The sequence below is a fragment of the Alosa sapidissima genome, chromosome 19 (assembly GCF_018492685.1).
Source record: "Alosa sapidissima isolate fAloSap1 chromosome 19, fAloSap1.pri, whole genome shotgun sequence".
NCBI lineage: Eukaryota > Metazoa > Chordata > Actinopteri > Clupeiformes > Clupeidae > Alosa > Alosa sapidissima.
The window spans coordinates 3,084,376-3,112,166 of record NC_055975.1 but is presented as its reverse complement, the minus strand read 5'-3'; the positions used below and the strand labels follow the sequence as shown (position 1 = coordinate 3,112,166).

Here is a 27,791-nt window from a genome sequence, read left to right as displayed (position 1 = left end):
TAGGAACTACGTCCCAAGTGCAACAGCCATGGTCGTGAATCACAGTGGGCGTGGTCGAATAGAATTTCACTTCCTGGATATCACAGGTATCCGGACACACCTGTACCTATACACAAGAGCGTAGTAGTCGCAATCAGTCGTTTTACCTTGGTTGATAGACCTTTTATTTCGAAATCGGGCATTTTGGTGGATTTCATACACATTTAGCAGATGCGAATCTCCAGAACGCGTGAGACTTGAACAAGTTTGATTTAAATGGTAAGCGTGAAATGTCTTTTCTTTCGTCTCTGGCAATCGGTAGCCTAACCCATTTTCACACTCAGCGCCATAGTGCTGCGGAAATAGATCTAGACGGCTACTTCACATCCTCATTTAGGCTACACTTTATTTTAAGCAGATTGACTTTCAGGAATTATTATTAGGCTATGTTATTATTATGCCCTATAAGGGAAATAGCTAGGCGTAGGCCTACTGAAAAGTATGGATAATAGACAATCGATACAGATTAGCCTAATGTTGATATTGAATGTCCACTCACTCATTTAGCTTTATAAAGTTGCGTGTGTTTACGGTTTTCACAGGTCCTCATCTGAGAAGTATTTGATCAAAGAACTGTCTATAAGAAGGATGACACTTTCCCGGATAGAACTCTTGTTCGGCACCGTGGTGTTGCTTCAGGTATTTACGGGGAGCACAAAGGCCCAATCATCCGGTGAACAATGTCTGACGACGTTCAAGCAAGGGAAGATAGATTTTGTCCTGGACACCGAGGAATCTCTGAAAGATGGCGCGACATTCATCTCATCTCCGCCTGTGACGGTCGTTAATGACTGCATAGTGTCCTGCTGCAAACACCAATACTGCAACCTGGCTTTGGTGGAGAACGGCGACACAGAAGGATCAATCAAGACATGTTATCTGTTCAATTGTTTGTACAAACAGAAGAAGGTTTGTCGATTTTGGAGGAAGGAAGGATTCAATAATTATGTTTTAACCTCAGTCTTCGGGAATTACCTGGATGATCCAAATCCAGGTAAGAGCACAACCCTATTGTATCTTGCAAATAGCCTGTTTGTGTGTGTTAGTGTATCTGTCTGAGCATGTGTTTAACAGACAGTCAAATTCAGCATACATTCAAATAGGCTGGTGTTTGTGATGAAGATATGAAGTTCTAACTAAAAATATGCAAACACTGATAGTTGAGTAGCCTATAGCCTGATGATTTGTCTCCCTGTTTGGTTTGTCTCTCTAATGATTTGTCTCCCTGTTTAATGTTTGGAGTTCTCAGAGGCCTGCATAGTGGCCTTGGTAAGGCTTCACAACAAAACATTATCAGGCATGTCCTCACACGAACATCCTCCTCAAGTAACCCCCTCGCATATAAGGTTTCGTTTGTAGGCTACTTCAGTTTTCCCACTTTGAGTTCCTTACGGGACTTTGACCACTGCAGTGCCCATTTTTTCCAGCGATTGAAGTGTCCTCCTCAACAGTGTCTATTGAGCATAAGCTATTCTTAATAAATCTGAGCCATGCTTTTTCCGTATTAGTGTTGATCTGCTTTGTGGTGAAGGTGAAGTATGTCACTAGAAATTTGGCAGTTCTCATAAGATGAGTGTTGGCTTGGTATCACAAAAATGATGCAACTTTCCCTATCAGCAATGAATCTCTGAACATATTTGTATCGGTGCCATATTTCCTGTCACACAACTGAGATCACATTATTTTATCACACCTCAGAAGATGAGGATGACCACCCCCCGATTGCCAACGGTGGCCAGGACCGAGTCATCCAGCCTCAAGAAACAGTGACCCTCGATGGCTTTCAGAGCAAAGACGACAAAAAAATTGTCAGTTACCAGTGGCGTATGGTATCAGGACAACCATCTGCTGTTATAGAGGTGCGTGAGTTCATTAAGAAGACCTGGGTAAACCCCTAAACACAGTCACAGATTTGGTCTTTTCCAAATCCATTATACTTTTGTGTTTTGTGTGATGATGAACTTTATCAAAAATCTTTGGTATTACAAAAGGATGGAGGGGTTTGTTAGTGTGTTTAGGGACCATCGAACCTAGCGACACTTTCACTGTATTTGAATAGGAAATGCCATTGAGAGATAATCCAATGTGTTTTGCACAGGTTACATGAAATTAAAAAAAAAAAAAAAAAATAGATAATAGATTGTAGATGTCAAACGTTAACATTTAGCGTTATTGTTTAATCTTCTGAAACAAATATTGGTTTATTTAAAGCAGTGACCGTACTGAGAAATCTGTGTAAACCTTAGTTAATGTGGTGGTCAAAAAAAAATTGAAGTGAGGCATAATCCATTTTTCATATCTCCACAGAAAACAAACTTTGAGGATCAAGTGAGTGTGTCCAACCTGTCCTCTGGTGTGTACAAGTTCCAGCTGACAGTCACAGATTCTATCGGCCAGTCCGACTCTACTCAAGTCACCGTCCTAGTGCTTACCCTTGAACAGTCCAACCGTAAGTCCACTGTGGTCGCAAGTGCTTTAAAGAAATGCATTTGTACATTTGCTACATAATGAGACACTGCACTTAATATAAACAATGCTTTGACAGTAACAACCATCAAAAGGGGGAAACAATCCCAAAATGAAAAGGAAAATGTCAAATGAAATCACTATATTTACCTATAGCATGGAGTGTTTTGCATGTTTATTACTGTGCATGAAAATGCACTGTACTGTTCTTCCTAGGCTTCTTTTTCTTATTATTCTGCTGACCACTTTTCCCGTAAGCTACACCCTAGCAACCATCTTAATTATTGTAGCAACAACCTAGTAATCACCACTATAATGTCATCCTAGAAACTACCATAGCAACCAACATGATTACCCTAACAACCATCATAGCAACCACTTTATTTAACATAGCAACCGCCATGTCTACCTAGCAACACCATAGTAACTATCTCTGCATACTTTATGGTATTTTACATTACCGTTTTTGCATTTTCATGCACTGGTAATTCCCTTGGAATTTCATCTCTAGTTTAAAAAAGTCTAGTTAAATAGATGGACTACAAGGACTTACTTCTGCTACCCAACAGCCTAAGTTAGGTTAGAAGTTGTTAAAGGGACTGTGATTTCCAGTCAACTGGTTATTGTTTAGTGTGAGTCTGGTCCTGTAAGTGCTGATGACAACAGACCAACTGTTTCCTTCTCCATTTATGGAAGTAATGTTACTTCAGAAGACTTTTTGGTTTTGCTTAACATTGATACTGCCATACAATAGTGTGATTTCATTTTTTATAAACATAGTTTAAACATGCTAAAAACGTAGTTGCAAATGTGTTTTCTTTTGAAAAATGCTGTCCACTTTCCGTTTTGGTTTTGATCATCCTGTCCAAATAACTTGTTTGGGCTGGACTTCTGTTCTCTAGATAAAATCTGCTTACCATATTCTAGCAATGTTCTCAAGACTGTGTTGTTAGAACGTCCTTATTTCTGACGTCAATTCATGCATGATTTTTAAATCTGGGATGCAGACAGCCTATTATTGCCACAATATATTTCACTTCTTGTAGGTGTGAATATGAATGGACTTATAGTTGTTATTAACAATTGCTTTGTCGTTGTAATTACAATTACTTTGTCGTGTGTATTCAATCACACGCAGGGATTAAGATGTCTCTGTGAATAAGTAAGTAAGAAGACTACCTTTTTCGGTAGAACTCCTTCACCCCTCCCCTACCGTCTCAGAACTGGTTTGGTGAGTTTGTAGGCAGTTTCACATACAAGGTAAACCACTGATACCCTTGGTGGGTAACATTGTCGTCACTCTCTAGCTCATGAAACCCTCTCTGGTTGGCCTTTTTGTGTACACGCCTTCACAGACATGCACATTGCTCAGGCCTACCTCATTTCCTCAATGGCAAAATTCATGTGAAGGTTTTTCAGCTATCTCTGCTATAACACAACCACACAGAAAGAAACAGCTGTCTGGTTTAGTCAGTTAATCTTCTGTGGTATTGGTGGGAATGTATTGCAGTGCCAAGGCACGCTCCCATGACGCCAGACAGAAAAGCGTGTTCTTAACACCAATGAAGCTCTGTGTAAACGGAACGGCACTTTCAACAGTTTAAGGCGGACTGGTTAGACAGAGGATGTTTGTTATTTTAAAACGGTCACAGTGCCTTGGAAAAGTATTCACCCCATGCTAAATCATCTTTTTGGAAATTGATCTAATTAAAAAATAAAATAAAATCCAACCTTTAAGGACACCAATTTTATTTGCGTATGAATAATGTATAGTAAATAAGGGCAGCCGTGGCCCACTGGTTAGCACTCTGGACTTGTAACCGGAGGGTTGCCGGTTCGAGCCCCGACCAGTGGGCCGCGGCTGAAGTGCCCTTGAGCAAGGCACCTAACCCCTCACTGCTCCCCGAGCGCCGCCGTTAAAGCAGGCAGCTCACTGCGCCGGGATTAGTGTGTGCTTCACCTCACTGTGTGTTCACTGTGTGCAGTGTGTTTCACTAATTCACCGATTGGGTTAAATGCAGAGACCAAATTTCCCTCACGGGATCAAAAAAGTATATATACTTATACTTAAAATAAATCAATGTTCTTCATTAAAATGCAGGGTGCATAAGTATTCACCCCCTATGTTGAATTCCTATAAAGGCAAGCAGATTTTTATTTTTAAAGGCCGGTTATTTAATGGATCCAGGATACTATGCATCCTGATAAAGTTCCCTTGGCCTTTGGAATTAAAATAGCCCTACATCATCACATACCCTTCACCATACCTAGAGATTGGCATGGTGTTATTTCAGTTAGCCTATTAGCTGGTTTGATTTGCATTAAGCTCAAGCCTAACCAGCCTACTCCAAGACCGCTCCCACCATCACACCAGCAATCACACATGTAATTAACACTTCTCTGGCTTCTAGTACATTCCCAACTGCTTTCAAACTGGTTCAGGTAACTCCTTTGCTTAAAATCTTCTCTTGCTTCCACCCAGGTGGAGAACTATCGTCCTGTCTCACTCCTACCTTTTCTCTCTGAGGCTATAGAAAGGGCAGCCTCCAAACAAATCACAGAATGTCGCTCACAGAACAACCTCCTTGATCCCAACCAGTCTGGGTTCAAAAGTGGCCACTCCACTGAAATGGCTCTGTTGTCTGTGACCTGAAGCCTTAAAATCTGCCAGAGCAGCTACTCAGTTTTCAGTCCTCAGTCTTCATCTTGCTTGACCTATCAGCTGCTTTTGAGACAGTCAACCACCGCATCCTATCCATACTCTCAAACATGGGAATTACAGGCAAAGTGCTCTCCTGGTTTGAATCCTACTTGACCGGGCGTTCGTTCAATGTGTCATGGCTAGGAGACAAGTCTGCATCTCATAGCCTTGCCATAGGAGTGCCCCAAGGCTCAGTGCTGGGGACCCTTCTTGCTGTGTGCACTACCTCATTGGGCCCAATCATCCACTCACATGCCCTCTCATATCACTGCTACGCAGATGATGCATAACTTTATCCTTCCCATCTGATGCCACAGTATCGGCACGGATCTCGAACTGTTTCTCTGGTGTATCTGCTTGGATGAAACATCACCTCCAGCTAAACCTGTCTAAGACTGAACTACCATTCTTCCCAGCCAAACAAACCATACATCACATCAACATCAAAACTGACACCCTCTCTCTTGCACCTACCAAAGCGACAAGAAACTTAGGGATCATGATGGACCAACTAACCTTAGTCTGGACCAAACATTGAAAAAAGGCCTCAGAAAAGAGGCAGTAGGCATTTTTGAGGAAAAGTTGTTATACAGCATTTTTAGATAGTTCAAAGGGTCCTTAATACAAATCCACCATATAACATTTTGTTTAGTTCCCAAGTTTCTCAGAATTTTCCTTCAAAAATGGATGCCTTAGTCTCAGGCGAGAAAATACTGGTAGATAGGGTAAAAATTTAAACCTTTATGGATCACCACAAAACGTTCCCAGTTTGTCACGTACATTAAGACAAGTATTTTTTGTATTACAAGTTTTCTGAAATGTAATGTTTTAAATATGCAAATGAGGCTTAATCTACTGAAATATGCGCTAATATGCACAAATTTCCAAACTTGACATGTACACATTGGATGAAGCATCAATTGCATTTTTGAGGAAAAATTGTTATACAGCATTTTTAGTTCAAAGGGTCCTAAATACAAATCCACCGTATAACATTTTTTTAGGTCCCCAGTTTCTCGGAATTTTCATTTAAAAATGGATGCCTTGCTCTCAGACGAGAAAATACTGGTAGATAGGGAAAAAAATGTAACTTCTATGTATCACCACAAAACTTTCCCAGTTGGTGTCTTACATTAAGATAAGTATTTTTGGTATTACATGTTTTCTGAAATGTAATGTTTAAATATGCAAACAAGGCTTAATCTACTGAAATATGCACTAATATGCACACATTTCCAAACTTAGGCTAGGGTACAACTATGATCGCATCAAAATGGCTAGTTTTAAAATACTAAGGCGGCTTGACACAACTTGACACTTTGCTTGTACTATTATCAGGCTTCCTACATATGAACTCGAGCATTGATAACATGGTTTGTTGCAAAGAGTTTACTTTAAAGACGTTTTTGTTAGCACAGGACCTACATCGCCTTGTCTTCCGGTTGTTGCCATAGGTAAGGTCCAGTGTTGTTATTTTAAGGAAACTTCTTCTAGGCTACACAAACAATATTCCCAATGCTTGAGTTGATGCTATTATAGCAGTGCCCCTAGCGCTCCCAATCAAAAAGCGAATAGTTTGGCCAGGGACCAGATGATGACTACATCCATAGTGAAAAGACAAAAGGCAGAATGAAACGGGACAATGTAGATGAAGATGCTTTGCTTGCAGTCTTGCAGAGGTTTGGCCTTTTCTCTGCCAACCTGTCCCAGACCCTGCAAAACATTGCAAACAAAGACTTGGCCACGCAGGATATTGAAAGCGAGCTGTTGACAGCACCACAGAAAGGTCAAAGTCAATTAGATACATTTGTTGTTGAGAGGCTTGTTGCCATCTGGGGGGGGGGGGAGGAGTCTCGTTCAGGGACAAACTTAAAAAGAACAAGTATTTAACGTTTGCGTCTTTGTTTGAAGTTAAGAAGTCAGATCCAAAAACCGGAAAGGTGAAAACTGTCAAGGCAGACCGAAACATTCTGCAATGCCTCATTGCTGCATATGATGCAGGGCGCCCAGTCAATCTTGACAGCATTATGATGCATGAACTATTTGTTGTGCCCTTGTCTCTGGCAGATGTAAATAGACAGCTTCGTTCAGGTTCAAAGGCAGTGTTTACTAAGATTCTAGCTGCTGGCATTCCATGTCCCAACCACCTTGATAACAGAGACCTTTGGGATGAACCAATGCTCATCATTGATGGTCAAGCTCTGGTCATTGCCATTGGAAATCCACAAGCAGCAAAGAGTTTTGGGGACCTTGCTGACGTTTTTGTGGAATCAGAAGTGGAGCACAATTCCAGCGAATTGATGTTTTGTTTGATCACTACCACACACATTCTATCAAAAGTGGAACACGAAAGCGCCGTGGAAGAGGCTTGGTGGCAATCAGAAGACCAATTGAGAGCAGAGATTTGCCTCTTCCTGCAAAGTGGGAGAACTTTATTGCTCATGCAGACAACAAGGCTGATCTTGCACACTTTTTATCCCAACAGCTGATTGTTGGAGCTCCAGCAAATAAGATCATAGTTGCTGCAGGTGGCTTCAGTGATGAATAGAGAGTTGAAGCCTCTAATTCAACCTTTAACACTGACTGCTTGGAAGCCAAGCATGAAGAAGCAGACATAAGAATTGTTCTTCACTGCATTAGAAGCAATGCATCAAACATTGTTGTCTCAGCGAGAGGCATCGACATCTTGGTACTGCCGATTGCCCATTTCCACATGTCGTCATGCCAAAAGATCTGGATGAAGGCACGTACAGCAAAGGACAGAAAGTACATTCCACTTCATGCCATAGTGGAACATTTGCAGATGGAACCACAGGTCCTCGATCTGCTTTCAGGTTTTCATGCGCTGACTGGAAGTGACTCAACTTGAATGTTGACCACATCAGTGATGTTCGAGTAATCATGTTTGTGAAGGGCATGACAATAGAAAAACTGCCACCCACCAGAGATTCTCTCTACTTCCACATTCAGCGTTCTCACTTCCAGGCTTTGGTCTGGCAGCAGGCCCACATGCAGCAGCCAATTCTGCCACCCCCTGAGACCATGGGATGGAAAATGGAGGAAAGTTCACTTGTTCCTCAACTCATGTCACTACCTCCGGTTCCGGATGCTTGTAAGGAGTTTATCTCCTGTGGTTGCACCAAAGAATGCAAGACAGCTAGATGCAGTTGTAAGCCTAACCCATGTACTGCTGCTTGCAAACGCAGAATGTCATGTGATACTTGTATGAATCAATAATAAGTAAAAATAACATTTCAGAAAACTGAGTTTTATGGTGGTATCTCTTAGTTTTTTTCCCCCCATTCATACGGTGGTGTTTTGAAAGTGTCTGAGACGCATATTGTTTCAGTACAAAATATTAAGAACTGGTACCCTAATGAATATGTTATATAGTGGATTTATATTCAGGAGACATTGAACCTTAATATCAAAATATCATGTATAACAACTTTCCCCCTCAAATGGCTTCATCCAATGTGTACGTGTCAAATTTGGAAATTTGTGCATATTAGCTCATATTTCAGTAGATTAAGCCTCATTTGCATATTTAAACATTACATTTCAGAAAACTTGTAATACAAAATATACTTGTCTTAATGTAAGTGACAAACTGGGAAAGTTTTGTGGTGATTTATGTCCCTCTTAAAAAGTCAGATGCTTACAGTATTAAGCCATTGCTAGAGTGCCTACATGACATTAAAGGCGAATTCCGGTGTGATATTGACCTAAAGTGTGTTGAAACATGATACCGAGTGTGAACGTATGTCTCATTGCTGGTATGATACAGGGATCAGATTCCAAAAATAATTCCGTGGAAATGCATGGATTCCAGTTTCTTCCAGTAGCAGCAACTGGAATCCATGCATTTCCACGGAATTATTTTTGGAATCTGATCCCTTATCATACCTGTTCATTCTTACTCGTCGCTCGACTTATCGTGACTAAATTCAAGATGGCTGCAAACGCTAAAATTCGTGAAGATACTGTTTGTATAAATCGTCTTGTAAGTAAACTACCAGTGCTTTTTTAAAGTTCTCAATGTCTCGTTTTAAATGTCAGGGCCCTCGGAAGTCTACCAATGAAGTGTGGAGATGCATTGAGCCTCGTAAATTGTGTAAAACAGTGATTTATTTGCATGGCTAGCCCGATGCCGAAGCACCACCATTGAAAAAGCTGTTGGTAGCATCGGCTAACTAGCGCCAGATTTTGGAGTGCAGGGGACAAGCAGAGATGGGCTATGAGACATACGTTCACACTCGGTATCATGTTTCAACACACTTTAGGTCAATATCACACCGGAATTCTCCTTTAAAGCCTGGATGTCTCTTAACTTTTTTAAATTTTAATGAAAAAAAGACTGAAGTCATGGTCTTTGGTGGCACTTCTGTGACCCCCCTGGTTGTTTTGGGTTTGTTAGCACAGTACCACAAGCCAATCATGACAAATTTGGGGGTAAAAGTGGACTCTGACCTTATATTTGACAGCCAGATTAAATCTGTGGTAAAATCAAGCTTTTTCCAGTTGAGGCAGCTGGCAAAAATTAAACCAGTCCTTCAAAAACAGCACTTTGAAACAGTAATCCATGCCTTTGTGACCACCCGGCTGGATTACGGCAATGCACTTTATATTGGGGTTAGCGGGTCCTCCATTGCTCGTCTGCAACTGGTACAAAATGCTGCTGCCCGTCTTTTAACTAGCACACGAAAGTATGAGCACATCTCACCTATTTTAGCTTCACTCCACTGGTTGCCAGTCCATTTTAGAATTCATTTCAAAACTCTTTTATTTGCTTTTAAAGCCGTGCATGGCCGTGCCCCACCTTACCTTTCTGAGCTGCTCCACCCATACACTCCCAGCCGCTCTCTCAGGGCCTGTCCACACGGAGACGCTTTTTAGGTTAAACGCAGAGGTTTTGCTTCGTCTTGGCCGAGCGTCCAAACGAATCCTGTAAACGCACTGCCCGAAACCGCACTTTTCTGAAACCTGGTCCCAGAGTGGAAAAATCTGAAACCGTAGCCCGTTTGAATTAGTTTAGACAGCGAAACCGCACATCCTGCTTGTGTATCGATGATGTCATCGCCACACCTCAGCTGCCCTGGACTTGCACTTATAGTATTGCCTAACAATACTAGTTTTCATACACGACATTACCTACGATTACACTCCGTAAGATAAATATCACAACTGGTGCTGCGCAGCGCCGATAGCTTATGACTTGCTGGACTGAACACTGTTTTTCCCGGTGTTTTTTTATGCATTCTAGCTACTGTCAGTGACGCGAGAGAACTTAAGTTATTAGGTAAGTGCGGTGTAAGTTTAGGCTACATTAATTTGTGCGTAGTGCCAGTGTCATTCATTTATGTCTTACAACAAATATACATGCATTCACAGTCGAGTGAAATCAGATATAAGCATACAAAGACGCTTAGAACTCACGTTAAGCCGATGGTAGCACACTGAATGCAAATGCGCGATTTGATGCAGGCAAACGTATTGACTGTTACTAACGAAGGTTTTATAGCAATATTATAAATGTGGCGACAGAATAGCCTAGAACTTGGGTAAGCCTTGCGTTTAGTAGCCTAATTGCTGTGATAGCCAAAACTAATGTGAATCACGGACTATCCTACAACCAAAGGAAGTAAAGGTGATTAGTAGGCCTACCTGCGTTAGCCAAATAAAGGACGGGACTGCACCCTTCACAAACCGTAAAATAAAGTTTATTAGTTTTGCAGTTGGCTACAGTTGACAGTTCACCATCAGTCCACACAAACAATTCTGGTTTCCTTGCACTAGCCATTTCGTCGTAGCCTATTCTGTCTGTTTGTAAAGCGCAAGTTTTGGTCAATTTCTGTAAAGAAACAGTGCCACCTATAGGCCTGGGGTATGAAGTAACGTCTTGAGTCGTGTTGAGATGGATCCGTTTGGACGCAAATATTCTTGATACGGTTCCAGGGAAGACGGAGGAAAAAAAGATCGGTTTGGTACGTGTGGACGGCCTCAGGTCAGCTGACCAGCTGCTCCTGACAGAGCCCAGAGCCAGGCTAAAATCTAGAGGGGAACGAGCTTTTGCCGTTGCAGCTCCAAAACTATGGAACGATCTGCCCCTTCACATCAGACAGGCCCCTTCACTGTCTCTTTTTAAGTCCCATCTTAAAACTCACCTCTCTTCTCTGGCTTTTAACCCCAGGTAGTGTGTTGATGGTATGTAGATGTGTTATGTGGGCAGTATATTTTATTTATTTTATTTTATTTTATTTATTGGATTTGAGTTGGTTTTTAATCTCTTTTTACTTTTATTTTAGTTTTTATGTCTTTTTACTTTTATTTTTTTACATTTATTTTAGTTAGTTTTTATCTCTTAATTTTAATACTTTATCCTGACTACCTTCTCCGACCATGTCGCCTCTGTTGTATTATTGGGCTTCTGTGGTGTCTTGTGTTTCTTATCTTGCTGTACAGCACTTTGGGAACCTTGTGTTTGGGAACCTTGTTTAGATAGGGTAACATTTTTAACTTTTATGCATCACCAATCCAATCCAATCCACTTCATTTATATAGCACAGTTTAAACAAACACAAGGTTCCCAAAGTGCTGTACAGCAAGATAAGAAACACAAGACACCACAGAAGCCCAATAATACAACAGAGGCGACATGGTCGGAGAAGGTAGTCAGGACCAGATTTCAGGATTCTGAAACCATGTAGGCATTTTTGAGGAAAAGTTGTTATACAGCATTTTTAGATATTTTTAGATATTCTTAATATGTAGGCACTGCTATCCTCTAGTACTAGTGTTGATAGATACAGCGATACCTCGCTAGCTATATTCTCCTCTGCACTGTAGTTATTCTGCTGTAGCTGAAGCCCAGTAGTTTAAAAGTTTAAATGTTAAAATGATTATATGTTAAAGGCACCTTTAACAAGATTTGCTCTCAGGGTCCCCCTCTGGTTGAGAAGTGCAATTATAAACAAACTAAATATATTTTTTTTGAAACAAAGTATGAACATAACTCCGATATAAGTATATACTCTTTTGATCCCGTGAGGGAAATTTGTCTCTGCATTTATCCCAATCCGTGAATTAGTGAAACACACACAGTGAACACACAGTGAGGTGAAGCACACACTAATCCCGGCGCAGTAAGCTACCTGCAACAACAGCGGCGCTCGGGGAGCAGTGAGGGGTTAGGTGCCTTGCTCAAGGGCACTTCAGCTGTGCCTACTGGTCGGGGTTCGAACCGGCAACCCTCCGGTTACAAGTCCGAAGCGCTATAACCAGTAGGCCACGGCTGCCCCCAAAGGTAAAGCACACACTAATCCCGGTGCAGTGAGCTTCCTGCAACAACAGCGGCGCTCGGGGAGCAGTGAGGGGTTAGGTGCCTTGCTCAAGGGCACTTCAGCCGGATAGAGGGAATGCACTGACACCAGTGTAGAAATATCTCATAATTCCTGTAGCATAGCAACTCTTTTGCGTTTAGATTTCCTACCCAAAACTAGAATGTCTGTAGGTCAGTAATCGCCTACAGAGGGACAATGGCAGAAGTGCTGTTCGTCATGTTATGATGTTATGCCATCAAAATGATTTTTTGGAAATGTTATATTAAGGCCTTTAATGGCTTACATTTCATTCTATTGCTGTAGTGTAGCTCTGTAGCTTAAATCTAAAAATGCAAATGCGTTAATAACCTAAATGTTCTATTGCTGTAAGTCACTTTGGACAAATTCGTCCGCCAAATGAATAAATCTAAATATGGTAAATATCATATTTTGAGCATATGTCATAAGTAAAATGCTATACACAATTCAAGGCTTACTAGACTATTGCTCAGAAGTGTTTTTTCTTCCTGATGACACCTGAATGCTGAATGCTGGTGATGCATGCTGGACTTCTGTACATTGTAAACATGCCTTGTGTGAAGTCCATCAAGTTCAGCCAGATCTGCGCAGTGATGCATGAAGTCTAATGAGCCTATTATTTTAGCAGGCCAAACCCTACTAGTGTTTGTCAGTAGCCTATATGTCACTTCCTCTCAGAGAAGCTGTTGATGCTTTTATAGTACACATCTGATCCATACAGGACCAGGTGTTATCATGGATATAAATAGAATGGGAAGAACACATGAAAGCCACGCTTTCCCCCTCACCTTCACACCTTCACACATTCACACACTATCCCACACATGACCGACACTACCACTGTCCAGACATTCAGTGCGGCCACTGGTTTGTGTTGGAGTGCTATAAATATTTGCACTTCCCCCTTAAGAAATGACTGATATTTTGTGAACTCGGCACTTCATGAGCATTAATAATGTATTTGTTAACGGTGTGATGGGCAGTTTTCGTCACCATATTATAGTTAATCAAAGGTAGTGGATGAAAAAGTAAGCATTCTGAATGGTAACATTATTGTTGTCTTTAACGACAGTAAATGGTTCCCAGTGCATATTGAGCAATCCTGGAAGAAGATAATAAGCACCTGATTCCCAATTCAGTCGGGGTAGATTATTCATTTTACACTGAACTCCAGAGTGCGTGGATTTCTGCGGACATCAGCACAGGCTCCAGCTCTCACACAAGGCAAACGCTGGAAGTTGCGGTCACTTTATAGTGGGATACAGCATCAATGCTAAATGGACTGTGTACACTCTTCTACTCCTCAAAGTGCTTCAGAGATAAATGCTTCACAATAACACATTCATACACAGACATCAGAGGCAGCCATGCAAGATGCCGACCTACACATTGGACCCCCCAATGACCCCCCCCCACCCCCCACACACACACACAACATACAACATGCATTCATTTACAATCCTTTTCTTGCAGACCACTGCCTAGTGCCCATGAAGGTGGGCCCCTGTCGAGGCTCATTCCCCCGCTGGCACTACAACGCTGTCACAGAGAAGTGTGAGGAGTTCCGCTTCGGAGGATGCAAGGAGAACAGCAACAACTACCTGTCCGACGCTGAGTGTCAGGCCGCATGCGATGGAGTATCAGGTATGAAGAAGAGGGGCAGGGGCAACACAAGACATTAGTACCGTAAATCCTCAAATTATGGCTGGGATTCTATTTATAGCCGGGCCTCGGAAAATAGACAGGGGCGTGGTCGATTCAGACAAATAAATGTCGGTCCCCAAATGCAAGCCGGGGTAATAATTGCCTACCAGTATCAGTCCAATAATTGCCTACCAGGGCTATTGGTCCTCGAGCACTAGAAGGCATTGTTTCGATTTAAAGGTGCTCTAAGCAATGCCACACGTTTTTTAGGCTAAAACATTTTATGTCACTTACTGCAAACATCACCTAACCAACCGCTAGCTATCTGTGTCCTGAATACACTATAAAAAACGTGATCTCTGTGGACAGCCCAGGCTCCAAGAACAGCAACAAAAACAACCTGGGCAAACCTAGCCCATTAAAACATAAACTGTTCCAGCAAATCACAGACGAGATGCGCGTTTAGGAGAGTTTTAATTGCACGGGAGCAGCACGGGAGGGAGGGAGAGGAAGTAGCGAGCTAGCTCTCTATTTTGTTTGAAAGTCAACAGAAGTGTCGTTGCCCAGCATCACTTAGGGCACCTTTAACTCAGTGAAATAAAAGAGTTCTTCTTAATATTTTATTTTGTTGGTTGGTTTAATAGCCAATGAAAAGTCGTTGTCCTACACCATGGTCTCCAACACGTCGCTCTCAAGCTACCCGTCGCTAGCCGCCCCCTTTTGAGCTTGCCAGAGGCTGAAGTAGTACTACATTTAAGCAATATTGAGAGTGGGGTTGGTCATGGATATTCCCACGGGTGTTGTTCGGCCGTAGCCACGAGGCCGGAGGCCGAGTGGCGCAGGCAACAACAGCCGTGGGAATATCCATGACCAATCCCACGATCACGAGTGCTATATTGCTTTTATACAACAATTCTACCACAAACTAAATCTGAAAACATCCCGTTATTGTTTAAAAATGTTAATTTCGACATCGTTCTTACGCACCAAAAAATAGTTCCCTTTTCAATAGACAGCGTCTTGGTTGCTAGGTAACCAACATTCCAGATCCCTCATTACGGGTCTTTGTGGTTTACGCAGAGACGGTTGATAAAGCGAGACGATTCATAAGAGGGTAAATTCTGGCACGTTGTGACGTGGGGTTCGAAGCAGTCACGCCCATTTAGGAGTCTAGCGGGAGGTCCAGTGTCTATGTATTCCTATGGGAGAAATGAACATTTTCACGGAATATGACCAATCCCTTAGCCCTACATTCAGCGATGTAAGTTTTGAACCCATTTTCTAGAAGCCACATGTCTCCCTAACATTCCGACATTGAAATTGTATTTTCCAACGAAACAAATAAAGACAAAAATAGCTTTGTTCGTGATCTGTCACTGTCTCCTCAAAGCTCTGGTGCACAGCCACCTGTTCTCAGAGGCTCTAGACTCAGAGATGGTTGATAAACTAACCTAACATATTTTTTGCTAGAACTAGTAGACTACCACAAAGTTGCTGAACATATGTTATTTCAGGTTTGTTTGCAACAATATATAAGTTTAACCAAAGTTCTTAGCTGCTAGCTAGCTAGCGAACATTCCCATTCACTTTCCGTTTACTATGCTAACGTTAGCTAGCTAGCTCGGTTAACGGGGCAAAATGAAATTATTCATTCCGTGTCCGAAAGAGTGTTTCATTGGCATCACACACAAACAATGACTGTAAAATAGTATACAAAATTATATGTATATGTTATTATTGCTTATTCAGAGAAAAGTTTATGTTTTGACACGCCTATTTAGGAGTCCGGAACTAGTGCCATTTCGTTCCATTGATGAATCGTCTTATGATTCATCTTAGTTAACTATAGAATCTTTGGTTTACGTGTCTTCTTGAAAGAAATGTTGAAAGTCGGGCTGAAATCACATTCATATCTGGAACGTCTCTGGGCCAATCAGAAACAAATAAATAGTTCCATAGAACCCAATTGTTGTATAATTAAATACAATTGTTGCCGCGAGGCATTCTAGCCTACGAATTTAATAAAAAGTAGTTAATTAAAAAATAACTCAATTTAGGCTACTTGGCTTCGCAATAAGGTTTCCATTAGCACAGCGCACGTTCATGAGTGAATGAAAGCGGCTGCCTTGTCTCGCAATAAACAACGGGCGGAAATCCTGACACTCTTTCAACTACATGAAACTTATTAGTGAACCATCAAATACCCCCCAGATTTTAGTGCCCATCAGTCCCAACATTTAGCAATATAATCAAACAGTCCAAGAGTAAATTAAATCCCAAACCAAACCGAAAGTCTGCTTTTGATAGCCTACGGGTATGCCACTCCAAACGAAACACGTCTCATAATAAAATGCCCAATGTAAGAAATAAAGGCCTGCCTCGAATACAAGCCTGCCCCAAATAAAGGTCTGTGCTTGGTGCAGCCTAAGTAAATAAAAGACCCCCATAATTTGAGAATTTACAGTATTAGCCTTTCGCAGTACAGCATGATGTGGACTTTCAGAATTGTGGTGATTTGGCAACACAAGGCAAAATCAGTCCTATTGCTTTGTCTAATATCTATATTTTGACTTGGTGTTGTGAAGCACTAAGCAGTCTTATTCCCAATATAGATTATACAGATAACAGTAGTATTAGTCTTTCGCAGTACAGCATGATGTGTAGACTTTTGCGATATCAGAATTGTGGTGATTTGTTTTGTTTTCTGTTGTGCAGTTATGCCAAGCGGGACAGGGACAGGAACATCAACAGGAAGAAGAGTGCCTGCTCCAGTCCCTACAGGTAAGCAGTGAGAGGGTTCTGCATTTGAAATGGTGAAGGCTACTGTTTGTGTGCCTGAAGAAAAAAAATTGTTTTAAAAAAAAAAAAAAAAAAGACCTGTGCTTCTCTAATTTTACCAACTACTAGTTCTCAGTTTTGGTTGTGTGGATATAAGGCAATGTCTGCCAGGGATGCAGGAGATATTTTCAAAGTGAGGGGGACTAAATTGTCAGCAAAAACCCAGATCGTGAACTCAGGCTTCCAGATATTATTTAGCGTGTAAGGCTTTTTTTCCTTATCAAAGGTGAGAGGGATGATTGCTTTCGCTTAAAAAAACTGTGTCATATCTCTGTGCCGCCGGTGTGCCTGCTAATGGCAAATGGGCGGGCATGTCTGACCTTTATATAGGGCAATGTCTGCTATAGGCAAATGGGCAGGTGTCAGGTCAGAATTTCAGACTATTTGATCAAAATCCTAAAGGAAATGACGACTAAGATATATAGATTCATTTCAATTGTTTACTGCACTTTTTCATGGTTCACACTTAACGTTTAAATTGACGTGATTGCGTGATTGCTGTGCTTACACTGTACGTTTGACTGCTCACATTGTATACATTACACATGCCACCCTTTCACTGTTGTTTGTGTGTGTATGCACGTGCATGTGTTCAGTGGAGATGTGTGGGCAATCCTGCCATTCTGATCAGTTCACATGCGCTAATGGCTGCTGCCTGCACCCGGGGCTGGAGTGTGATGGAGAAAAACAGTGCAGCGATGGCTCAGATGAGAACTCTTGCGCAGAGTGTGAGTGTCTCTCTCTCTCTCTCTCTCTCTCTCTCTCTCTCTCTCTCTCTCTCTCTCTCTCTCTCTCTCTCTCTCTCTCTCTCTCCGCACAGCTTCTCCAACACACATCCCCAACATACTTACAGCACACTGCCCCCCCTCCCCCCCCCCCCCAATACACAGCACATTGTCTCATGAGGAAGCTTCCCCAACACACATATTGCACACTGCCCTCTCCCCACATACACAGCACACTATCCCATCTCCCCTGTCATCCCCCCAACACACACACCAAGACCCCTGGCAGTTGGGTTAGCCCCTTGAGCCGTGGATCTGCCCAAGGTTTCTTCCTTGGTAAGGGAGTTTTTCCTTGCCCCTGTTGCTCTTGGGTGCTCCTTGTTGGTGCCCCCCACCCAATCCCAATCCTCCCCCATCTTTTTTATGCAGCCCTTGCCACTTAATCTACTAAACCCCTCTTCTACTGCACTCTTTACCCCCCCCCCCCCCCATTAATGCACAAATAGGCTGACACCAGACATAATTTCACATAATTTCATTTCTTACTTCCAGTAACTATATGCATGTGACGATAAACTTCCTTGTATCCTTGTGTGCGGTTTGTTGCCTCTATTTCTGTAATTATTGATCTTCCTATCTGTCTCTTAATGTCTGAGTGTATATTTGTGTATCTGTCTTGGTTCCGAAAATACATATCCGCTTGCATATTGTTGATGTATGATATATTGTTATTATTATTAGATAAACATTCATTTTAATCATTTATTTCTTAATTAAGAAATACAGTATGCCTAGCTGTGCAGAGTAATAGTTTGATGGCTGTCCATTCAGAGGATAAGTTTCCTCTCTCTGTTTCTTTTGTTTTTCTCATCAGTGAAGGATCACCTCACAAGGCTTCTCGACATCAAAGTGAATGAGGGGAAAGGTAGTATATGTAGTTTTTTCCCTTAATCTTTCATTCATCCTTTCTCTAGTTACCGACCCTCCTCAACCAAGTGTGAGAGGTTGCCTTGCCTACATTAATTATTGTTTTATTTTCAAATTCTGTAATTAAGGTTATACTGTTAAAGGTTACACTGTAAAAGTTAATGATTAAATATTTCAAATTGAAAAGTAGCTCGAGATATTGTAATTAAATTATATATAAGCCTATTCTTCTTCATTTGACATTGATCCGAAACATATTTGACGGGGTCATTGCCCGATTATGGGTAACACTAAACTATTCGGTTGTTACGTCCGACGTCTAGGGCCCAGCAGCTTTTTTTTTTAACCAAAAAAAAACATTTACTAGCACAGCCAGCTGGTTTTCACAACTTGTAAACCTTGTCACCATAACCTCCGTTTAAGTGAGGGTAAAACTAAATCACTTAACTTTAACAGAGTAATCAGTGTAGCTGTGCAGCTAATAGCCGATGCAGATGATCTAATTAAGGGTAACGTCCAGGCTTCCGCGTAACATAGGATTTTATTAGGTTGAGGCAACAAGTGAGTAGTAGGATGACAATTTTCTGAATAGCTTTAGTTTAATAATAGTTTATTTTACTGTTTATGGATATTCACAAGTATGGAACCTGAACATGATCCCCTGCCTGTCTGTGTGCTGTGTTAACCTGTGTTAACCTGTGCTCTAGTTCTTCACTCTCTCTGTGTGCTGTGTTAACCTGTGCTCTAGTTCTTCACTCTCTCTGTGTGCTGTGTTAACCTGTGCTCTAGTTCTTCATTCTCTCTGGGGTCATTCCACGTCAATTTAACCAGGGCCCACGCACTTAGGTCTCAAAAAATTCTGAAAAAATTACCAGGTGTACCTATGTTATCCAGGAGACACTGTAAAATTACTTTTATGTAAGATCAATACTTTCCAAGATACAGCCAGTTTTTCAGGGGGAGAGGGGTGTCGATTTTGTTCAGCCTCTTTTTTTTTTGTCAAAGTTCACAAGCCCATAGCACAAGAACTAAACCATGTAGGAGGCTCAAATTTTGCATGCTGGTACATACATAGGAATAGTAGGTATCAAAATCATCACATTTGGTCTGGATGATCCTGCATGGTCATAACTGTCCCTCAAAGTTGATCAAAATGTTATTGGAGTTTTTGGCTGGGCTCTGTTTAGGCCTTCAGAAGACATATTTGTACTCAACATAGGGTCTTGATTTATTTTCCCTATTGAGATAAGTAGAAACACTCTCACAAAAAGCAATGAACAGAACATGCATTCCTTCAGGGTATGAACAGCAGACCTCACAAGTTCACAATGAAAAATAATTTTGGATCTCATTTTCAGAGCGCCTTAACACCTTGTGGGAATATACAAAGATTTTTTTATATTGTTTCCTTCACTCCATGATCCCTTCTTTTTAAAAACACCAGTTTGACTTGTCTTATGCAAATCGTTCTTTTTTATTTTCCACCCTGAACATGGGAAAAATGCACCATTGAGATCAATATGTTTTGTGTAGAGTTGCCACAGTGCCACCTGTGGTTGTATAGAGTAACCTGTGGTAACTGCATGTAGTGCTAGCAGAGGAGGTACCCTCGAAAGAGTTGGGTCTTCAGGAGGTTATTGAAGATAGTACAGCACCCATCTGGGTGATGCACGGCAGCCATTATGCACCAGAACGCTCACCACACACCAGCTTGAGGTGGAGAGTGAGGGAGTGTATGAGCCAATTACAGTGGGGGATGATTAGGGGGCCAGATTGAATGAGCCAGGTTGGTAATTTAGCCAGGACACCGGGGAATCCCCTACTCTTTGCGATAAGTGCCATTGGATCTTTAATGACCACAGTGAGTCAGGACCTCGGTTTAACGTCTCATCCGAAGGACAGCATCTCTAACTGTACAGTGTCCCCGTCACTGCACTGGGGCGTTGGGATTGATCTTTTTGGCCAGAGGGAAGAGTGCCACCTACTGACCACCCACCAACACCAACCTAGTTTTCCAAGGAGGTCTCCCATCCAAGTACTAACCAGGCCCACACCTGCTTAGCTTCAGTAATTCAGCTAAGACAAGGTATCCGTTGGTCTGGCTGCTGGCACGTTTAACAAGTGTCCTGTGAGGTAGGATTCAAACCAGTAAAGTGTTGAGCCAGAGCTGCCCATGTTTGAGAGTATGGAGAGAAGGAATACAGTGGCTAACCATACCATAGGCTGCTGATAAGTCAAGCAGGATGAGGACTGAGCACTGATCTGTTGCTCTGGCTTCTTTTTTAAGGCTTCTGTCACAGAATACACAATGGCTAGCAGAGCTAAGGGCTGAACACAGCCACAGCATGAAGAACTGGACAGCACCTGGACTAGACATGGTCCATAGCTGCTAGAGATTAACCTCCCTACATGAGCGTCTGGCCACACATATGAACCAAATACTGAGTGATAGAACCCACCCTGGATGGCTGACTGAAGGGTAAACAGTCCTGATCCTGAATGACCCCCAGAAGTGGGCAACCCCATCCAACTACAGACCAATAACATGCCTCTGTACAATGTGGAGGCTCCTCTCAGGCATCATAGTGGATGTGTGGTAGACTACCAGAGTGGTGAAGGAGAAATCAGGCAGAGACAGCAGGTTAAAGGTCTCTTATGGCTAGGCTACATACCACTATATAAAGCAGACCTGACCGCATGACTCACACCAGCCCCTTACCGTGCGTCACAAAACTTTGAACCCTGCATAGAGAAAAGCCGGCGTTCAAATGGCCAATTAACGAATTACTTCCGCCGACACCGGTGAAGTCTAAACACCCAAAACGGGCACACCGCCCCTACCTGGCGGACATCTAAAGCAAACGTCATGACATCAAAAATGACCATAGCACACCCCCAAAAACACACATGATCAAATATTAAAGCAACACCAAAGAATTTTTGTATCTTAAAATAATGTTTCCAAAGTTGTTTCCGTGGTTCATCAACTCGTAACAGGGTGAACGGCACTTCTGCATTTGCTTCGCGGCCCTCTATCGGCTATAACCGCACTATGTAAGTTTGCCAGATCGGGTAGCGGATCTGTAGTTCGATGGAATGAGACATAAGAAACTACAAATTTGATTTGCATGATGTTGCAATACATCGTAATTTCATAAAATCATGCAACATATTCTACCTTGTCTATGGACATCGTTATTTGCAAAGCAGTTGCTGGATAAACAAATAGCGTGCGTGCGACAGAGGAAAAGTTCTTTGGTGTTGCTTTAAGCAATGCTCCTCGCGCGCAAAGGAACGCACCCAACACATTGAACACGCACAAATAATAAAGTCATGAAATTGACATAACATACATCATTAATTAAATAATAATGAAAGAACCATAGTGCGATGTGCTGCTGAGGCGGCACATCATCACAGGATATGATGAGTGGGCACATCAGAAAATACATGAGTAGAGCACAGAAAGGGATTGGCAATAACACCATAGGAGCCAAGCAACCGCTACTGGTGGATAAAGCGGTCTCCAGAGACTGCCAGGGTAGACAGACCAACCTGTGCACTGCCTGGATTGACTACAAGAAAGCCTTTGACTCAATACCGCACACATGGATCCTGGAATGCTTGGAACTCTACAACATCAAAATGAGAAGAGCCTTAATCAAGAACTCCATGGTGCTGTGGAAGACAACCCAAGGCCAACTCTTGAGTCCATTGCAAGGTCACCATCAAGTGTGATATATACCAAGGGGATGCTCTGTCACCACTACTGTTCTGCATAGGCCTAAACCCCCTGAGCCAGATCAATGACAAGAGTGGCTATGGCTACAAACTGCAGAATGGATCCACAGGATCTACAGTAGTGACATCAGAATGACATTCAGGCTAGACAAGTGTGGCAGGATGGTAACAAAGAGAGGTGGTCAGAACAGAGGGGATAACACTACCAGAGGGCAACCTAGCAAATGTGGGGGACAGCTACAAATACCTTGGAATGCCACAGGCCAATGGGAACCAAGTGGACTTAGCAAGGAAAGGTGCTTCTGCCAAGTATGTACAGTGTGTGAGATAGGTCCTGAATAGCCAGCTGAATGGGAAGAACAAGATGCAGGCCATCAACCTTACCTGTCATCAGGTACCCTGCAGGCATAATAACCTGGCCAAAGGAAGAGATAGATGCCATTGACATCACAACAAGAAAGCTCTTCACAATGCATGGAGGGTTTCACCCCAAGTCCAGCGTCCTGAGGCTGTACACTAAGAGGACTAATGGGGGCCGAGGACTAGTGAGTGTCCAGGATGAAACAACTAAGATCCACCAATACATCCAAAAGATGGCCCCATGTGATTGGATACTTAGTGAATACTTCAGGCAGCAAACACCTGAAAAAGAGGAGTGTGAGGAGGAACCATCATGCAAAGACTCAACCCTGTACGGTATGTACCACCAACAGATAGAGGAGGTAGCTGACATTGAGAAATCCTACCAGTGGCTCCATACAGCTGGACTGACCGATAGCAAAGAGACACTGATCATGGCAGCACAAGAGTAGGCCCTGAGTACAAGATAAATAGAGGCTAGGGTCTACCATGCAAGGCAAGATCAAAGGTGCACACTGTGTAAGGAAGCCCCTGAGACAGTCCAACACATAACAGCATGATGCAAGATGCTGGCAGGCAAGGCATACATCAGGTGGCTGGGATAGTATATAGGAACATCTGTGCTAAGTATGGGCTGCAGTCAAAATGGGATACACCTCCAAGGTGGTCAAGAATGACCAATACTGTGGGACTTGAAGATATTACCTTGAATTTCCCCTTGGGGATCAATAAAGTATCCATCCATCCATCCATCCATCCATCCATCCAGAAAACACTACATTTGAATTAAATCTAATAGCAAAAAAAATTTGTTTTGTTTTGTTTTGAAAGCAATTTAAAATAAACATGGTTATGTCATATTTCGTATTACCTTTTCAATGTCCGCCTACATTCCATGTATGTTGAAGGGTATGTTTTTGCTACATACTCATAAAAAATAGTTAATTTATCACATTTTATGGGCCAACTACCTGGGAACATACAGTCCAAATTTGGTGAGTTTCTGATCATTACTTCCAAAGATATATGTAACAAAGCAAATAATGTCCTTCCTGCAGAATCCTAAATTTTCACAAGATCCGGTTTTGGGGAGGATTCAAATACCATCCAAAAAGCTAGTTGTGCAGTAAAATATTTTTATACAACAATCCATTTCATAAACTAGACATATCAAAGATATAAAAAAACATGATTGGGTGGAGGTATCTCAAAAAATAGGGCCATTTGGCCATTTGGCCCTGGACTAATAGGGTATTCTATTTGTCCATTCTATTGGCTCCATTCTATTTTGAAGACTTGTGCTGGCTACACAAGTCTAAAAAAAGGCTCTCACAAATAAATAGTATGGCTATATTGTATATATTGTACATTTTCTGAATCATCAGAGTGCCTTGAGTATTGAAGTTGTTGAGTTTTGTGTCCCTGGTGTTCTTTCAAGCCACAGGGATAAAAGAAAGCATACAGTTTAGGCGGAAATTGTGAGAAAATGTGTGTTATTTCTGGTTTAAAGAAGTCATGTGACGTCTGTGTTTGTCAGACAGATTCAGCACTGGCCTTAAATGAAAGGTCCCCTTTCCAATGATACCAAGCACCATATTATAGAATATTGACAATATCCCTACCACCACCGTGATTTCGCTACCACCCCTGCACTGCTATCGTGATTTTTCTAGTACTAGGGGTGTATACCTTGCCAAAAATCACTATGAGAATTAGTCCCCCCAGATGATACCGATGGCCCAAATTTGGGGCCCTGGCTCATGGACTATATGACCATGCAGGATCATCCAGTCCAAATGTGACAATTTTGCTACAAACTATTCCTATTGATGTACCAGCATGCAAAATTTGAGCCTCCTACATGGTTTAGTTCTTGTGCTTTGGGCTTGTGAACTTTGACAAAAGAGGCCGAACAAAATCGACTCCCCCCCCCCCCCCCCCCCCCTCCCCCTGTAAAACTGGCTGTATCTTGGAAAGTATTGATCTTACATAAAAGTAATTTTACAGTGTCTCTGTAAATTACACCTGGTAATTTTTTCAGAATTATTTGAGACCTAAGTGCGTGGGTCCTGGTTGAATTGACGTGGAATGACCCTCTGTCTCCTCTCCCTCCTTTCCTCTTTTACTTTTTCCCTCTCTCTGGCCCCCTCTCACATTCCTAATGTCTCTCTCTCACTCTCACTCACTCACTCACTCACTCTTTCTCTTTCTCTCTCTCTCAATTAAATTTTTCAATTCAATTTAAAAAAGCTTCATTGGCATGAACGGTTCAGGAACATTATTGCCAAATCTCAATTACATGTACACGTAAGAGGTTGAAAAAAACAATAAATATAAGAGGACATAAAAGTAGACATAGAAGACAAAAAAGTAAAATGACAATTCTGATAATAAAAACAAATATACAACATTGTTGGTGGTCGTGGCCTCACCGGCTGTCCCTCAGGTTGTGGCAAGCTGCTACAAATTTTGCAGCCAGAATGGCCACATCCTCATTCTCTCCGAGGATGTAGGGCAATTTTGCCTCATTTGTCCAGGTTTGAAACTCAGGCAGGGTTGAATTTTTAATTTATTGAATGATATAATATCCGTATCCATATAATATCCGGGGTTACTCATTTTAATGTGTCGCTAGAATGTAAGGGCTCTTTTTCGAATGTTGATAATAAGGGGGTATTGGCCTAATTCTGCCCTGCATGCGTTGTGCATCTACATCTACATACACATACACATACATACTGTACATAATGCAGTCTGTTGTTCCTTTTCTGTACATAATACAGTCTGTTGTTCCTTTTCTGTAATGCAGTCTGTTGTTCCTTTTCTCCAGCGCGTTGCACTGAGCCCCCGGTCACTGGACCCTGTAGGGCTAGCTTCAGCAAGTGGTTCTACGACCCTTATAGCCAGTCCTGCTCTCGCTTCAACTACGGTGGCTGTAGTGGAAACGACAACCAGTTTGAAAAAGAGGAGGTCTGCTTGAAAGCCTGTCAAGGAGTAACTGGTGAGAGTAACTAGCGTTTCATGATTATAAGAACACGGTTTTAGCAGTAGGCCTATGCTACAATTCTCCCCCTTTTGCTATCATTGTAAAATTTATTTTGATGGTATATGGACACATGAAAGACAAGATGACAAGATACCGGCTATTCCCACTAGCTATCCTGATGTCCTATATGTCTGTGAGTCTCAGAATGGACCACAGTGTAAAAACATTAGAAAAACGTTCTCTACAGGCTTTTGCCATCCATATTGCCAAAAGACACCAGTTATATTTGTATGACATTTGTCCCCATTGTGCTGTTGGTAGTGTGTGTAGGGTTTTAGGTGCTTTTAGACCACAGCTCTCTCTACTGCTACATACTTCACACGAGACTCCAGAGACAGAATCTAGTCACCATGGAAAAGAGGTTGCATTTGCTAAATGGCATTTTTGTCTGTTTTGTTCTAACTTGAACAGACAGGGATGTGTTTGAACGAAAGGGGCAATTCCAACCCCTGGAAGGTGACAGTGATAAAGGTATTTTTTTCTCTATCTTGCACCACTTTTCTTTATTTTATGGCATGTTATGTCATATTAGTACCATAAGAAAAAAGGAAGAAAGCGCTCGCTCTGTTTCTAGATGCAGTACACATTTTGCCAATGTTTTGGCTGTGCTCCCCAAGCGCCGCTGTTGATGCAGGCAGCTCACTGCGCCGGGATTAGTGTGTGCTTCACCTCACTGTGTGTTCACTGTGTGCTGAGTGTGTTTCACTAATTCACGGATTGGGATAAATGCAGAGACCAAATTTCCCTCACAGTATCAAAAGAGTATATATACTTACTTACTTATACTTACTTTTGCCATGCCATATTAAAGCACATCATACTAAATATTAGCATTGTTGCTACAACAAACTACACCATGTCATACCATGCCATACCTTACATTATTACTGGTGCTCCATGTCATTACATAACAAAACATAACAAAATACACCATTTAGAAGCGCCCCATTCCACCCCATGCCATCGCAGTACCTAACTGCTGTTGTGGTCTCTACTCAGGCCCCATGATTATCGCTGTCCTGCTGGGTGTGGCCATCCTGGTCCTGCTGATCGTGTTGGGCTACTGCTTCCTGAAGGGCAAGAAGAAGAACCAGTCACACCACCAGCGAGTGGGGGTCAACGGTACACATGGCACTGCTGAGTACACCGAGAAGCTTGTCTACAACAGCACCACCAAGCCCATCTGATGGGGTTGGTCAACACCAGCACCACTACCTGATGACCTACCTGATGCCACCACTGCCTTTCAATTTCCCTCTCTTACGTGTGTGGACATTAGGAAGGCTAGGAGGTAGCTTTCTGTACACAAACTCTGGCTATATATATGTAAGTGTTTTTTAGCAGGTTTGTCCACAGTGTGTCCCGGTGCTTTGGATTGTTGGTGAAGGGACAGTGGGTACAACCGAAACTGTGAGGCTTTTTTTTAATTTTTTTTTATTTTTTTTAATTTTTTTTTTTTTAGAAGTGGTCTGATTTGTTATGCTATAACAAATGTGCTATGTGAATATTTTTAGGGTTAACATGAACTTTATTTCCTACCAAATATAAGCATACCGGTAATTATTTTAAGTGAAGTGAGCAATCTTAAGAAGCTTCATGATTCCTTATTTTCACAAGAAATGTTTTTAATAGTCATGTCTGTATGTTTAATCAGGTTGTTGTACAGCAACTCTGTTCTCAGGGTACCAGTGGTCTGTGGTTAAATGATATACATGGCTATGGTGTTACTTTTAAAGCCCCTTCACACCTATAAAAAATATTCGCCACTGTATCGACAGCTGTCTAGTTCTTGCATAACAAATGTATCTCTTTCTGACAGAAGAGATTTTTGTACATAAATACAAATGTTGTGTAGTACAGTAATGCTATAGTATTAATTTCTATGATTTGCTCAATGTAAGAACAACATACATGTCTGGAACATATATTTTATCTCTCAGTCGTAT

At 41.9% G+C, this 27,791-nt stretch overlaps 1 protein-coding gene across 2 annotated transcripts; it reads left to right on the top strand.

Moving 5' to 3' along the window:
• The first annotated feature begins 73 nt into the window (after positions 1 to 73).
• On the top strand, positions 74 to 27,715 carry spint1a (serine peptidase inhibitor, Kunitz type 1 a). 2 transcript variants are annotated; one of them, XM_042072520.1, is made up of 11 exons: positions 74 to 258; positions 582 to 1,033; positions 1,741 to 1,898; positions 2,347 to 2,488; positions 14,038 to 14,208; positions 16,924 to 16,989; positions 17,643 to 17,774; positions 18,646 to 18,696; positions 25,630 to 25,800; positions 26,257 to 26,316; positions 26,845 to 27,715. In XM_042072520.1, the coding sequence occupies exons 2-11, from the start codon at positions 628 to 630 to the stop codon at positions 27,030 to 27,032; spliced, it is 1,545 nt and encodes a 514-aa protein (XP_041928454.1). In that variant the 5' UTR covers positions 74 to 258; positions 582 to 627; the 3' UTR covers positions 27,033 to 27,715. The 2 variants fall into 2 exon arrangements, with proteins under 2 accessions (XP_041928454.1, XP_041928453.1); XM_042072519.1 differs by having other exon boundaries at positions 76 to 258; positions 1,738 to 1,898.
• The last annotated feature ends 76 nt before the right edge of the window (positions 27,716 to 27,791 follow it).